Genomic DNA, 13,428 nt, shown 5'->3' on the forward strand with positions numbered 1-13,428 from the left:
CTCTGAACCTGTCTCTTCATCTGCAAGGTGCATGACTGATGGGACTATTCAACCAGACTCAGTGCACAGATTCAGGCACTTGATAAGACATGAGGCTGCAGGCAGCAATCTTTTTTCTTTTCTTTTTTTCTTTTTCTTTTTCTTTTTCTTTTTTTTTGAAATAAGGTCTCACTCTGCCGCAGAGGCTCAATCACGGTTCATTGCAGCCTTGACCTCCCTGGCTCACGAGATCCTCCCACCTCAGCCTCCTGAGTTGCTGGGATCACAGGTGCAATCCACCACCACACCTGGTTAACAGGTTTTTTTTTTTTTTAGAGATGAGGTCTCTCTATGTTGCCCAGGCTGCACTTCCTTCTTGTCTCCCTTATCCCAGCGTCCGACTGAACTGACAGCTTTGCTTTCCCCAACCAGCCCATGAAGCTGGGCTGAGTACAAAGTGGTGGGTATGAGGGTCAAGACTGTAACATCTGAAAACTCCAGAAACCATCCCTTTGGTTAACAGTCCTAAGGACAAATGCATAACATATTTTCCAGTGATCCCATGCTGGAAAATCGTCAGGGTCATTCCTGCAACAGACAGATTCAAGGCCAGCCCCAGACTCAGCCAAGAGCAAAGCAAACACTCCAGCCTTATCTGGGCGGGGGTGTGTGGAGACTGACTATAAGACTACACCTGAGACTGGTCATCTCAGTTCTTTTCTCGCCTCCTTGACTGCAAGATGAAACTCCTTGTGCTAGCTGTGCTGCTCACAGGTAGGCAAGTCTCCCCAGCTCCACCCGCCTTTCTCTCCCAAGTGAGCTAAGATCTCACTCCTCCAGAATGGGGGCCAGAGGCCACAGCAGACAGGACTGGCCAGCCCCACAGTCTCAATTCGAGGTTCCCAGTGGGGCTTAAGGGCTCCTCTATTGGGGTTCCCTCAAGGCTGGCACCTTTTCAACCTGCAAGTCTGAACTCAGATTGCCTGAGCTAAGAAAGCTTGCCTTTATTTTCTTTTTTCCAGACGGGGTCTTGCTCTATCACCCAGGCTGGAGTTCAGTGGCACGATCATAGCTCACCGCAGCTTCCAACTCGTGGGCTCAAGTGACCCTCCCACCTTAGTCAACTAAGTAGTTAGGCCAATCTCCCATTTATTTTATTTATTTTTATTTTTATTTTTATTTTACTTTATTTTATTTTTGAGATGGGGGCTCACTCCATCGCCCAGGCTGGAGTGCGGTGGCGTGATCTCAGATCACTACAACCTCCGTCTCCTGGGTTCAAATAATTCTCTTGCCTCGGCCTCTCAAGTAGCTGGGACTTGTAGCTCTCAAGTAGCTGGCACACACCACCATGCCCGGCTAATTTTTTTGTATTTTTTTGGTAGAGACCGGTTTTCACCATGTTGGCCAGGCTGGGTGAACTCCCTTTTACATTCTCCTCATCCTGCTCTACTTTTCCCCTTTCTAATGCAGTATCCAGTTTCCTTACTTATCACATTTATTTTATTTTTTTTTTATTTTTTGAGACAGAGTCTTGCTTTGTCACCAAGGCTGGAGTATAGTGGCGTGATCTCGGCTCACTGCAAGCTCTGCCTCCCAGTTCACGCCATTCTCCTGCCTCAGCCTCCCCAGTAGCTGGGACTAAAGGCACCCGCCACCATGCCTGGCTAATTTTTTTTGTATTTTTAATAAAGATGGGGTTTCATCGTGTTGGCCAGGATGGTCTCGATCTCCTGACCTCATGATCCGTCTACCTCAGCCTCCCAAAGTGCTGGGATTACAGGTGTGAGCCACTGCGCCCGGCCTTATCACATTTATTATTTATTGTTTTTCTCTCCCACTAGGTTGTAAGCTCCATGAGATTAGAGATTATTATTATTATTATTATTATATCTGTTCACTGCTATATCTCTAGCTCCCAGGACGGAGCCTGGCACGTAGTAAGTGCTCAATAAATATTCACTGGATAAGCAATGCGATAGTTTAAAACTATCTGGCCTAGGGAGGCTGAGGCAGGAGAATGGCATGAACCTGGGAGGTGGAGCTTGCAGTGAGCTGAGATTGCACCACTGCACTCTAGCCTGGGCAACGAGCGAGACTCCATCTCAAAAAAAAAAAAAAAACAACTATCAGGCCTAGCTGGGTGGCACATGCCTGTAATCCTAGCATACTTTGGGAGGCTGAGGCGATAGGATCCCTTTTGCCCTATTGCCCAGGAGCCCAGAGACCAGCCTGGGCAATATGGCAAAACCCCGTATCTACAAACAACACAAAAAATTACTGGGGTGTGGTGGCCCATGCCTGTAGTCCCAGCTACTTAGGAGGCTGAGTTGCAGTGAGCCATGACTGCACCACTGCACTCCAGCCAACACAAGAAAGTGAAAAACCAAAAAGAAGAAGAAGAAAAAGAAGAAAAAAAAAAAAAAAAAAAAATATATATATATATATATATATACACACACACACATATATATAAACTTTATATATATAAAGTTTTCATAAAAAAAAACCTCTACCCACTTTCACTTTACCAAGTTCCTGGGTCCAACGGTCTTCAGAGGAGGCAGCTGGCAGGGGTCAGGGAGGCAGCGTGGGGCCGGAGGGCGCAGGAAGGCAGTGTGTCCCCAGGGTGCTGGCCGAGCGATTTGAACTCTGGCTATGTCTTCTTGCAGGGGCCGCCGCCGACAGCGGCATCAGCCCTCGGGCCGTGTGGCAGTTCCGCAAACTGATCAAGTGCGTGATCCCGGGGAGTGACCCCTACTTGCAATACAACAACTACGGCTGCTACTGTGGCTTGGGGGGCTCAGGCACCCCCGTGGATGAATTGGACAAGTAAGTGATCCGCCTGGCGGAAAACTGGAGTGCCTGCCGGGGGCGGGGCGGGGCACCCGCCAAGGATCTCACGAGGCATACAAAGGGGACTTGCATATCTGTTAAGGATAACATATTTTCACCTCTTGTCAAATAAAGAAATATGTTCCAAGAGGATCCTGTAGCGAATCCTCCCCGTTAGAGATGGAAACAATGACCGACGTGCAAAACAGTGGGCGATGCTGCCCTCCGGTGGCAGAATGTGGCAACAGTAAACATCACAGCAACTATCCACGTGTCATTTTCTAGCAGTGGTTAAGTGTCACTGCACCTTCTGAATACAGGCTTTTACTGTATTCTTGCAACCATGTTAAAAATCACTTTCAAGCCAGGCGCGGTGGCTCATGCCTGTAATCCCAGCACTTTGGGAGGCTGAGGTGGGCGGATCACTTGAGGTCAGGAGTTCAAGACCAGCCTGGCCAACATGGTGAAATTCTGTCTCTACTAAAAAATACAGAAATTAGCCGGACGTGGTGACGAGCACCTGTAACCCCAGCTACTTGGGAGACTGAGTTGGAGGTTTCAGTGAGCCAAGGTCGTGCCACTGCAGTCCAGCCTGGGCAACAGAGCAAGACTCTGTCTCAAAAAAAAAATGCTTCCAATAAATATATGATAAAAGGACTTATATTTTTTTCAAGCCATAGGATCATTTCTCCTGAAGCATCTTGGCGAAGTCATCCCCACCTGTTCCTGAGAGTGGGCAGGTGAGGGGTGACCTATTTAGCTCTCCACTTACTCCTATCTCAGCTGCCCCTCCCACTTTCCAGGTGCTGCCAGACACATGACAACTGCTACGACCAGGCCAAGAAGGTAGACGGCTGTAAATTTCTGCTGGACAACCCGTACACCAACACCTACTCATACTCGTGCTCTGGCTCGGAGATCACCTGTAGCAGTAGGTTTACCCCTTCCTTGACCTATGAATTCTAGTAGGTTCTCAGCAGGCTGGGGGGAAATAATAGTAACAACAGCCATGACTTAGTGATCATTTTCTTGGTTCTGGGCAGTGTCTCCTTTAATCCTCACAACAACACTATGGGATAGGTACAATTATCCTCACTTAACAGATAAGAAAACCGAGGCTCAGAAGGCTGAGCTATTTGCCCAAAATCACACAGCTTGTAAGTAGTGATGGTTTGGGTTTTTTTTTGTTGTGTAGAGACAGGGTCTTGCTCTGTCACCCAGGCATGAGCACAGTGGTGCAACCATAGCTCACTGCAGCCTCAACCTCCTGAGCTCAAGGGATCTGCTGACCTCAGCTTCCCAAGTAGCTGGGACTACAAGCGTGCACCACCATGCCTGGCTAATTTAAAAACTTTTTTTGTAGAGACTGGGTCTCACTACATTGGCCAGGCTTGTCTTGAACTCCTGGCTTCAAGCAATCCTCCTACCTTGGCATCCCAAAGTGCTGGGATTACAGGCGTGAGCCACCATGCCCGGCCACTTATTTCTTTACATTCCACCTTTCCAACAGAATGTAAGATCCACAGAACAGGGATTACTGCCTATTTTCTTCCTTTCTTTTTTGAGACAGAGTCTCACTCCATCACTGCAAACTCCGCTCAGCTCACTGCAACCTCCGCCTCCCGGGTTCAAGCGATTCTCCTGCCTAAGCCTCCTGAGTAGCTGGAATTACAAGCTTGCACCACCATGCTCAGCTACTTTTTTGTATTTTTAGCAGAGATGGGGTTTTACCATGTTGCCCAGGTTGGTCTCAAACTCCTGACCTCAAGTGATCTGCCTGCCTCGGTCTCCCAAAGTGCTGGAATTATAGGCATGAGCCACCGTGCCTGGCCGATTACTGTCTATTTTCTTTATTGCTATATCCCCAGATCTAGAGCAGTGCCTGACATATAGTAGGTGCTCAATAAATAACTGATGAATGCATAGCCTAGATATAAACTTTCTTTTTCTTTTTTTAAAACAATCTTGACAGCTTTGCAGAATAAATACAATCTTGCATTCTGCCTTTTCACTTATCACCTTGTCATGACTATTTCATATTGCCTCAAACCTTTATTGTTACTGTTTTTTCCATTGTTACTATTTTAATCACTGAATAATATGGCTTAATTTGCTTATACATCCTCTTGCTCCACTTTAGAAGGCCAAATTTACAAATCTGATGAAAGCTATGAACCCTCTCCCCAGGGAAATACACACACACACACACACACACACACACACACACGTTTCTTCTTAATGTTTGCAACTAGGACAAGAAACCTGCATTAGAGGATGTTTGTTCATATTAATTAAAATAACTCAGTTGGGCACAATGACTCAAGCCTGTAATCACAGTACTTTGGAAGCCCAAGGTGGGTGGACTACTTGAGGTGAGAAGTTCGAGACCAGCCTGGTCAATATGGTGAAACCCTATCCTACTAAAAATACAAAAATTAGCTGGGTGTAGTGATGCATGCCTGTAGTCCCAGCTACTCGGGAGGCTGAGGCAAGAGAATTGCTTGAACCTGGGAGGCAGAGGTTGCAGTGAGCCGAGATCACACCACTGCACTCCAGCCTGGGTGACACAGCAAGACTCTGTCTCAAAAAAATAAGTAAATAAAATAAAGGATTGGAGAGAAACAAAATAAGATTCCTGAAGGTAAGCAGAGATACATAAATCATATGTAATAAAGTTTAAATGCATTTTAACTGTAATCTTATTGTTTATTTTGGTTACAAAAGTAAACAAGCCAAAAGTAATGCAACTTCAAACTCTACATAAATATCGATTATGGAAAGTGGAAGGCATCTATAATCCTACTACCCAAAGATAACCAGTTACATATTCCTTCAGATTTTTGGGGCATACACTAGCTTTTTTTATTTGGGAAAATTTCCATGTGCAGGCGTACCTAATTTTTCTAAATGTCTATGTAGTATTCCATTTAAGGATGTTCCACAATTTTTAAAGTACATGCTTTAAAGTAGAGAAACTAGGCTGGGCACGGTGGCTCACGCCTGTATCCCAGCACTTTGGGAGGCCGAGGCAGGCCGATCACCTGAGATTAGGAGTTCAAGACCAGCCTGGCCAACATGATGAAACCCGCTCTCTACTAAAAATACAAAAATTAGCTGGGCATGGTGGCGAGCACCTGTAGTCCTAGCTACTCAGGAGTCTGAGGCAGGAGTATCACTTGAACCCAGGAGGCGGAAGTTGCAGTGAGCTGAGATTGCGCCACTGCACTCCAGCCTGGGCGACAAAAGGGAAACTCCGTCTTAAAAAAAAAACAACAAAACAAAAAAACAAAACAAAACAAAACACAGGATGCCCAGATAAATACGACTTTCAGATAAGCAATGGATAATTTTGGGGGGGCTATATGTCCCAAATATTGCATTCATTGTTTATCTGAAAGTCAAATTTAACTGGGCATCCTGATGTATTTGTATTCACTTAATCTGTCAGCCCTAAATATGCATCAGTGGAATGGCTGCCAGCTTATTCCAGTTAATTCTTCTTGCCCCAGATTGTATAAAACAGGGTCCAACTTGGCTCAGTCCTCTCCTTTCGTCCCTCTCCAGGCAAAAACAAAGAGTGTGAGGCCTTCCTTTGCAACTGCGACCGCAATGCTGCCATCTGCTTTTCAAAAGCTCCATATAACAAGGAACACAAGAACCTGGACACCAAGAAGTACTGTCAGAGTTGAATATCACCTCTCAAAAGCATCACCTCTATCTGCCTCATCTCACACTGTGCCCTCCAATAAAGCACCTTGTTGAAAGACCTCATGTTTGGATATTTTTTCATTCTCTGTCTATAAACTAGGTCTCTGCCTAGTCTTTTATTTTTATTTATTTATTTTTTTCTAGGTGGAGTCTTGCTCTGTGGCCCAGGCTGGAGTGCAGTGATGCGACCTTGGCTCACTGCAACCTCCGCCTCCCGGGCTCAAGCAATCCTCCCGCCTCATCCTCCCGAGTAGCTGGGACCATAGGCATGCACCACCATGCCTGGCTAATTTTTGTATTTTTTGTAGAGACAGAGTTTCACCATGTTGCCCTGGCTGGTCTCAAACTCCTCAGCTCAAGTGATCTGCCTGGCTCGGCCTTGCAAAGTGTTGGGATTACATGCATAAGCCGCCGCACCTGGCTATTCTGCCTAGTCTTTTGTGAGTATCATTTCTTCCAGCCTTGGAAGCTAAGTTGAATTAGAAAGACACTTCCAGGAAGCAAGCAAGCACCTTGAAACCTGAGTAATGATTAACAATCACCATCTACTGATTATTTGCTCTGTACCAGGACTGTGTGTCCATAAATCCTCTTGACAGCCCTATGAGGTATTGGCACTATTAGCAAATCTTATTTTCCTAAGCTGAGGCTCAATAGGAGAGATCACTGTTCCAATGCTATCATCTAGTAAGCAGCAGAGAAGGAATTTGAACCTGGCAAGTCTAACAACAGAAAACACACGCTGAACCACTGCCCTCCCTGGCTGAAGTGGTAGGCTTTAGTTTGAGCCAGACCTTGCCCCCATCTCATGATTCTGCCTCAATTTTCAACTGTATTAAACCATTTTTCTACAACGACTTTCTTTTTTTTTTTTTTGAGATGGAGTCTCGCTCTGTCACCCAGGCTGGAGTGCAGTGGTGCGATCTCGGCTCACTGCGAGCTCCACCTCCCAGGTTCACACCATTCTCCTGCCTCAGCTTCCCGAATAGCTGGATCTACAGGCACCTGCCACCACGCCCGGCTAATTTTTTGTATTTTTAGTAGAGACGGGGTTTCACCGTGTTAGCCAGGATGGTCTCGATCTCCTGACCTCATGATCCACCTGCCTCAGCCTCCCAAAGTGCTGGGATTAAAGGCATGAGCCACCGCGCCCAGCCACTACTTTCTTTTCTAAATAAAAGACTTCCCACGCTCTACAAGCTAATTTTGACATTGTAGTCATGAAATATAATAAACATTAACAAGCCTGGCATGGTGGCATGCACCTATGGTCCTAGCTACCCAAGAGGCTGAGGCAGGAGGATCTCTTAATCCCGCGAGTTTGAGGCTACAGTGAGCTATGATCACACCACTGCACTCCAGCCTGGGTGAAAGAGTGAGACCCTGTTTCAGGCTACTAGGGAGGCTGAAGTGGAAGGATCCCCTGAGCCCAGGAGTTGGAGGCTGCAGTGAGCTGTGATCATGCCACTGCATGATCATCTCATCTCATTAAATGTTCAAACCAGCTCTGTGATATTGATATTTTTGCTCCCATTTCATGGATGAGGAACTAAAAATTCAGAGAAGTTAAGACATTTGTCCAAGATCACACAAATGGCAAAATCAGGATTTGGCCAGGTCTGTCTGATGGCAGTGCCCGAGCTTTTAACCACTAAGTCACTTCAGCCCAATTCCTCTATGAGTATTTATGACTATATTTACATTGAAATTCACCAGAACTAGGCCAGGGACAGTGGCTCACGCCTGTAATCCCAGCACTTTGAGAAGTCTAAGTGGGCAGATCACTTGAGGCCAGGAGTTTGAGATCAGCCTGGCCAACATGGCAAAACCCCGTCTCTACTAAAAAATACAAAAATTAGCCGAGTATGGTGGCACAGGCCTGTAATCCCAACTACTCAGGAGGCTGAGGCAGGAGAATGGCTTAAACCGGGGAGGCTGAGGTTGTAGTGAGCTGAGATCGCACCACTGCACTCAAGCGTGGGTGACAGAGTGATACTCGGCCAAAGAAAGAAAGAAAAGAAAAAGAAATTCACCAGAGCAAGTGGGGAGAGGCAGAGAAGGGAACTGAAGCAGAAAAGCAAAGTTGAGGCCAGGCATGGTGGCTCACACCTGTAATCCAGTACTTTGGGAAGCCGAGGAGGGCAGATCACCTCAGGTCAGGAGCTCGAGACCAGCCTGGCCAACATGGCGAAACCTCATCTCTACTAAAAAATACAAAATTTAGCTGGGCATGGTGGCATGCACCTGTAATACTCGGGAGGCTGAGACAGAAGAATCACTTGAACCCGGGAGGCAGAGGTTGCAGTGAGCCAAGATAACGCCACTGCACTCCAGCCTGGGTGACACAGTGAGACTCTGTCTCAAAAAAGAAAAAGAAAGAAAAGCAAAGCTGAGAAAAGACCATAGGAACTATCAAAAGGCACCATTAAGCAGTTTCAGACCACTGGAAACTGACAGAACAGCCACCACTTCTGGGTATGTGGTGGGCAGTAAAAGATCTTCCATTTGAAGAAAGGAGTGTGTGTGGACTTACCTTTTGGCATAATTTCTCTCTCATTTTATTTATTTATTTAATTTTTTGAGACAGATTCTCACTCTGTCACCAGGCTAGAGTGTAGTGGTGCAATCTTGGCTTACTGTAACCTCTGCCTCCTGGGTTCGAGAGATTCCCCTGCCTCAGCCTCCTGAGTAGCTGGGACTACAGGCACGCCCCACCACGCCCAGCTGATTTTTTGTATTTTAGAGACAGGGTTTCACCATGTTGGCCAGGATGTTCTAGATCTCCTGACCTCGTGATCTGCCCGACTTGGCCTCCCAAAGTGCTGGGATTACAGGCGTTAGCCACCGTGCCTGGCCCCTCATTTTATTTATCCATTCAATGATTATTTATTGAACACTTACTCTGGGCTAGGCACCATACAAAATGCTGAGGATACAATGTATTTGGGGCTGGCCACAAGACAATGATTTAGTGTTAGTATCTGTCTACAATTCAGTCTGCTCTGAGACTTTTTTTCCTACTCTTCAAACTGGCATCCTTATATATATTATGCTGTTTGCTCCAGACGGTGTCACGTCTTTTGCACAATTATCTTGTCATCCTTGAAGTTCTATAGTTGTAGGTACTGTTATATCCACATCTGATGGATGAGGAAACTGGCTTAAAGATGCAGTGGATTGCCAAAAGTCACTCATTCCTGGGTGGCATAGCTGACCTTGGAACCCAAATCCAGATAATTCAGAGAAGTGCTATCAGATTGTGAACTTGTTGAAGGCAGAGTGAGGTGTCTTAGCCACTTTTGTTTCTCTACTTGCCTATAGGAGACACTCAATAAATGATTGCTGAATGCTAAATGAAGTGTTGGTCATCAGTGCTCAGGGTCTTTTTGATTCTTTGGCAGACAACAATGGGACTATTCTCAAATTCATATTCAACAAGCATAAACCGAAGAACCCTTCTTTGCATATTGTGCTATGAAGAATTTCAAGGGATGCAAAATAAAGTTAGACCTGGCCTTAATCTTCAACGAACTGTGAAGGCCATAAAAAAGTATTTCTTCAGTGGAAAGAAATTCCAAGTCCCTGTTGGATGGAAGAAAAGTGGGCTTTTAGGAAAATGGTGCTTACTTCTTCTTCTTCTATTTATTTATTTATTTTTAGATGACAGAACAAATGACAGAGAGCAAGCAGTCACGGGGCTACTAAAGGCTCTAAAGATATCCTCTGATGTAAAAATCTATCTCTTGGGCCGGGCGTGGTAGCTCAGGCCTGTAAATCCCAGCACTTTGAGAAGCCGAGGCTTGCTTGAGTCCAGCTTGGACAACACGGTGAAATCCCATCTCTACAAAAAATCAGCAAGGTGTTGCATGGCTGTAGTCCCAGCTACTCAGGAGGCTGAGATGGGAGTATCACCTGAGCCCAGAAGGTTGAGGCTGCAGTGAGACTGCATTCTGGCCTGGGTGATAGAATGAGACCCTGTCTCAAAAAGAAAAAAGAAAACAAACAAAAAACCAACAACAAAATAACCTACCTCTTTTTCATTATCAAGGCTTGGGAAAGACAGAATAAATTCTCTTAATAATCTTTAAATGAGCATTTGTATGAAAGTAGGATAAGGAAAACTCGTTGAATGTCTAGGATGATTTGAATGAAGAAACAAGGAAATAAGCTGGACAGAGTAATTTGATGGACAGATTACAAATTCTAGCAACTGCAGTGTCTTCACATTGTCTAGCACATCACATATGTTCATTAAATAATTGTTCAGAGACGGTAGTGTGACGTAATGTTTCGCCGAAGCCAAGGAGAAAAAGCCACGTGGCCGTATTTACCTTTTCATATCACGTGATGCTGCGTGCCCAATCCGATCAACCTCTAGTCCACCGCCCCCCCATCCACCGCCACAGGATGTGATTGTGATTGGATATTTTGTGAGCACGTGGCTCCCGATCTCTCTTTTCTATTGGTGAATAGCGGCCCAGCCCCCCGATCTACTTCTGCCCCTCTCCGGCCCAGGAAACTCTGGCGCGCACAGGAAACTCGTGTCTGCGCATGCGCAGTGAGTGGTACTGGTCACCCTAGGTGGCGTCCGTGTGAGGTGGAGGCGGCCGCGGTTCCTGTCTGCAGCTTCCTGGGGTCCTGGCGGCGCTCTTCTCCTGAGCCAGAATCCAGCAGGAAGGACAGAATGGGCGCTAGAGTGTGAAAAGAGGGCGAACTCACGTGGATGTGACTCTCCGGGTCGCTCTTCCCTGTCCCCAGCTCCCCCTGCCGGTTTCCTGTGGGCATCGCCTTCATTGGTTTTATCCCGGGAACGGATTAGGGGGTAGAGAAAGTGGGGTGCAGGGAACAAAGGGGAGCTGAGAGGAGAGGTGGCCAAGCAGAGAGGCAAGGGGATGTTGGACGAGCCACAGGCCTCTGAGGCACCCCAAATCTACACTTAAATTTCCACCCCCGCATTGAAGGGGAAAAAAAAACGAAGAGATTTGGTGGTCTAACCGCCATGCTTTTGCATGGGTGGTTTCCTCCCTTTTCCTACCTGGTGAAGGCAGGTTCTTTCAGAACCCAGCCTGGGTTACTTCTGGAAGTTTCTTGAGCTTTGTCCTTCTTCCCCAGGTACAGCTGCTGTTACCCCACCGGGTTTCTACAGCAGAAAGTCCGAGAGCGAACTCAGAACTGGACTGGCCTTCATTCCTGGCCTAGTCACCCTTTTGGTGACCTTGGGCAGGTTACCCGAAATAATAGTGCTCTTATCGTAGGGTTGTGGGAATTAAGTGTGCAAATATGTTGTATAAATGCTTCCTAAGTGCTTGTTGTGTAGTAAATGTTCAATAGATACTATTTTCCTAAGAGGAAGGAGAGGAAAGGATAATGCACTTTTTCTTTAGAAAGTCTTTATTACGTTAAGCAAGCCTTGATTTATAATCTTTTTCTATTTTTTTACTTTTTATTACTATTATTTTTATTTTATTTTATTTTTTGAGACGGAGTTTTGCTCTTGTTGCCAGGCTGGAGTGCAGTGACGCTATCTCAGCTCACTGCAACCTCCGCCTCCCAGGTTCAAGCGATTCTCCTGCCTCGGCCTCCCAAGTAGCTGGGATTACAGGCGCCGGCTACCATGCCCAGCTAATTTTGTATTTTTAGTAGAGGCGGGGTTTCACCATGTTGGTCAGGCTGGCTGGTTTCGAACTCCTGACGTCGGGTGATCCACCCGCCTCGGCCCTCCAAAGTGCTGGGATTACAGACTCACGTGAGCCACCGCGCCGGGACTATTATTATTATTATTATTATTATTATTATTATTATTATTATTTTATTTATTTATTTATTTTTGAGACGGAGTCTTGCTCTATCGCCTGGGCCAGAGTGCAGTGGCGTGATCTTGGCTCACTGCAGCCTCTGCCTCCTCTGCTCAAGCGATTCTTCAGCCTCAGCCTGCCGAGTAGCTGGGGTTACAGGCGCTGGCCACCATGCCCGGCTAATTTTTGTATTTGTAGAGACAGTTTTCACCATGTTGGCCAGGCTAGTCTGGAACTCCTGACCTCAGGTGATCTGCCCACCTCGGCTTCCCACCAAGCCTTGTTTGCAATCTTTTTTAAAAAAGACAAACAGGTACACTTTGGGAGGCCGAGGCGGGTGGACCACGAGGTCAGGAGATCGAGACCATCCTGGCTGACACGGTAAAACCCCGTCTCTACTAAAAAAAAAAAAAAAAAAAAAAAAATTAGCCGGGCGTGGTGGCGGGCGCCTGTAGTTCCAGCTACTCGGGAGGCTGAGGCAGGAGAGTGGCGTGAACCCGGGAGGCAGAGGTTGCAGTGAGCCGAGATCGCACCCCTGCACTCCGGTCTCAAAAAAAAAAAAAAGGGACCAACAGGTACGCAAAAAGGAAATGAGGCCCTGGGGAAGATGATTGTGAAGGCTAGTTAAAGAGGCTGGGCGCAGTGGTTCACAATGTAATCCCAGCACTTCGGGAGGCCAACGTGGGCGGATCACTTCAGGCCGGAAGTTCAACATGGTGAATCCCCGTCTCCACTAAAAATACTAAAATTAGCCAGGTGTGGTGACCCACGCGTGTAATCCCAGCTACTCGGTGGCTGAGGCACAAGAATCGCTTGAACCCGGTAAGCGAAAGTTGCAGTGAGCCAAGATCATGCCACTGCACTCCAGCGTGGGCGACAGAGTAAGATTCTGTCTCAAAAAAAAGCACTCATTGTGGGCCAAAGGCAGATATGATGATTTCCTTTTCCGCCATCCTGTCCATCTCCTAATGATAGTGGCTGCATTTCCTTATTACGTGCCAGGTACTGTGCTACAAGCTTCACATGCCTCATTGCTCTGCTTAATCTTGAAACCAACCTAATGAGGTAGCCACTATTATCTTCATCTACAAAGAGCCTGAAGTTAGATAAA

The 13,428-nt window shown here is 46.5% G+C and overlaps 1 protein-coding gene across 1 annotated transcript; it reads left to right on the top strand.

The window, feature by feature from the left end:
• Positions 1 to 690: 690 nt before the first annotated feature.
• On the top strand, positions 691 to 6,581 carry PLA2G1B (phospholipase A2 group IB). Its single transcript, XM_032171491.2, has 4 exons — positions 691 to 753; positions 2,652 to 2,811; positions 3,618 to 3,745; positions 6,379 to 6,581. The coding sequence occupies exons 1-4, from the start codon at positions 720 to 722 to the stop codon at positions 6,501 to 6,503; spliced, it is 447 nt and encodes a 148-aa protein (XP_032027382.1). The 5' UTR covers positions 691 to 719; the 3' UTR covers positions 6,504 to 6,581.
• The last annotated feature ends 6,847 nt before the right edge of the window (positions 6,582 to 13,428 follow it).

Source organism: Hylobates moloch, unplaced genomic scaffold (assembly GCF_009828535.3).
Source record: "Hylobates moloch isolate HMO894 unplaced genomic scaffold, HMol_V3 SCAFFOLD_12, whole genome shotgun sequence".
NCBI lineage: Eukaryota > Metazoa > Chordata > Mammalia > Primates > Hylobatidae > Hylobates > Hylobates moloch.

Excerpts from the sequence above, each read along its gene's own strand:
- PLA2G1B (XM_032171491.2), top strand. The coding sequence starts at position 720 with ATGAAACTCCTTGTGCTAGCTGTGCTGCTCACAG. Across the intron at positions 2,812-3,617 it reads CCCGTGGATGAATTGGACAA|GTGCTGCCAGACACATGACA; the intron begins GTAAGTGATCCG and ends CCCACTTTCCAG. Across the intron at positions 3,746-6,378 it reads CTCGGAGATCACCTGTAGCA|GCAAAAACAAAGAGTGTGAG; the intron begins GTAGGTTTACCC and ends GTCCCTCTCCAG.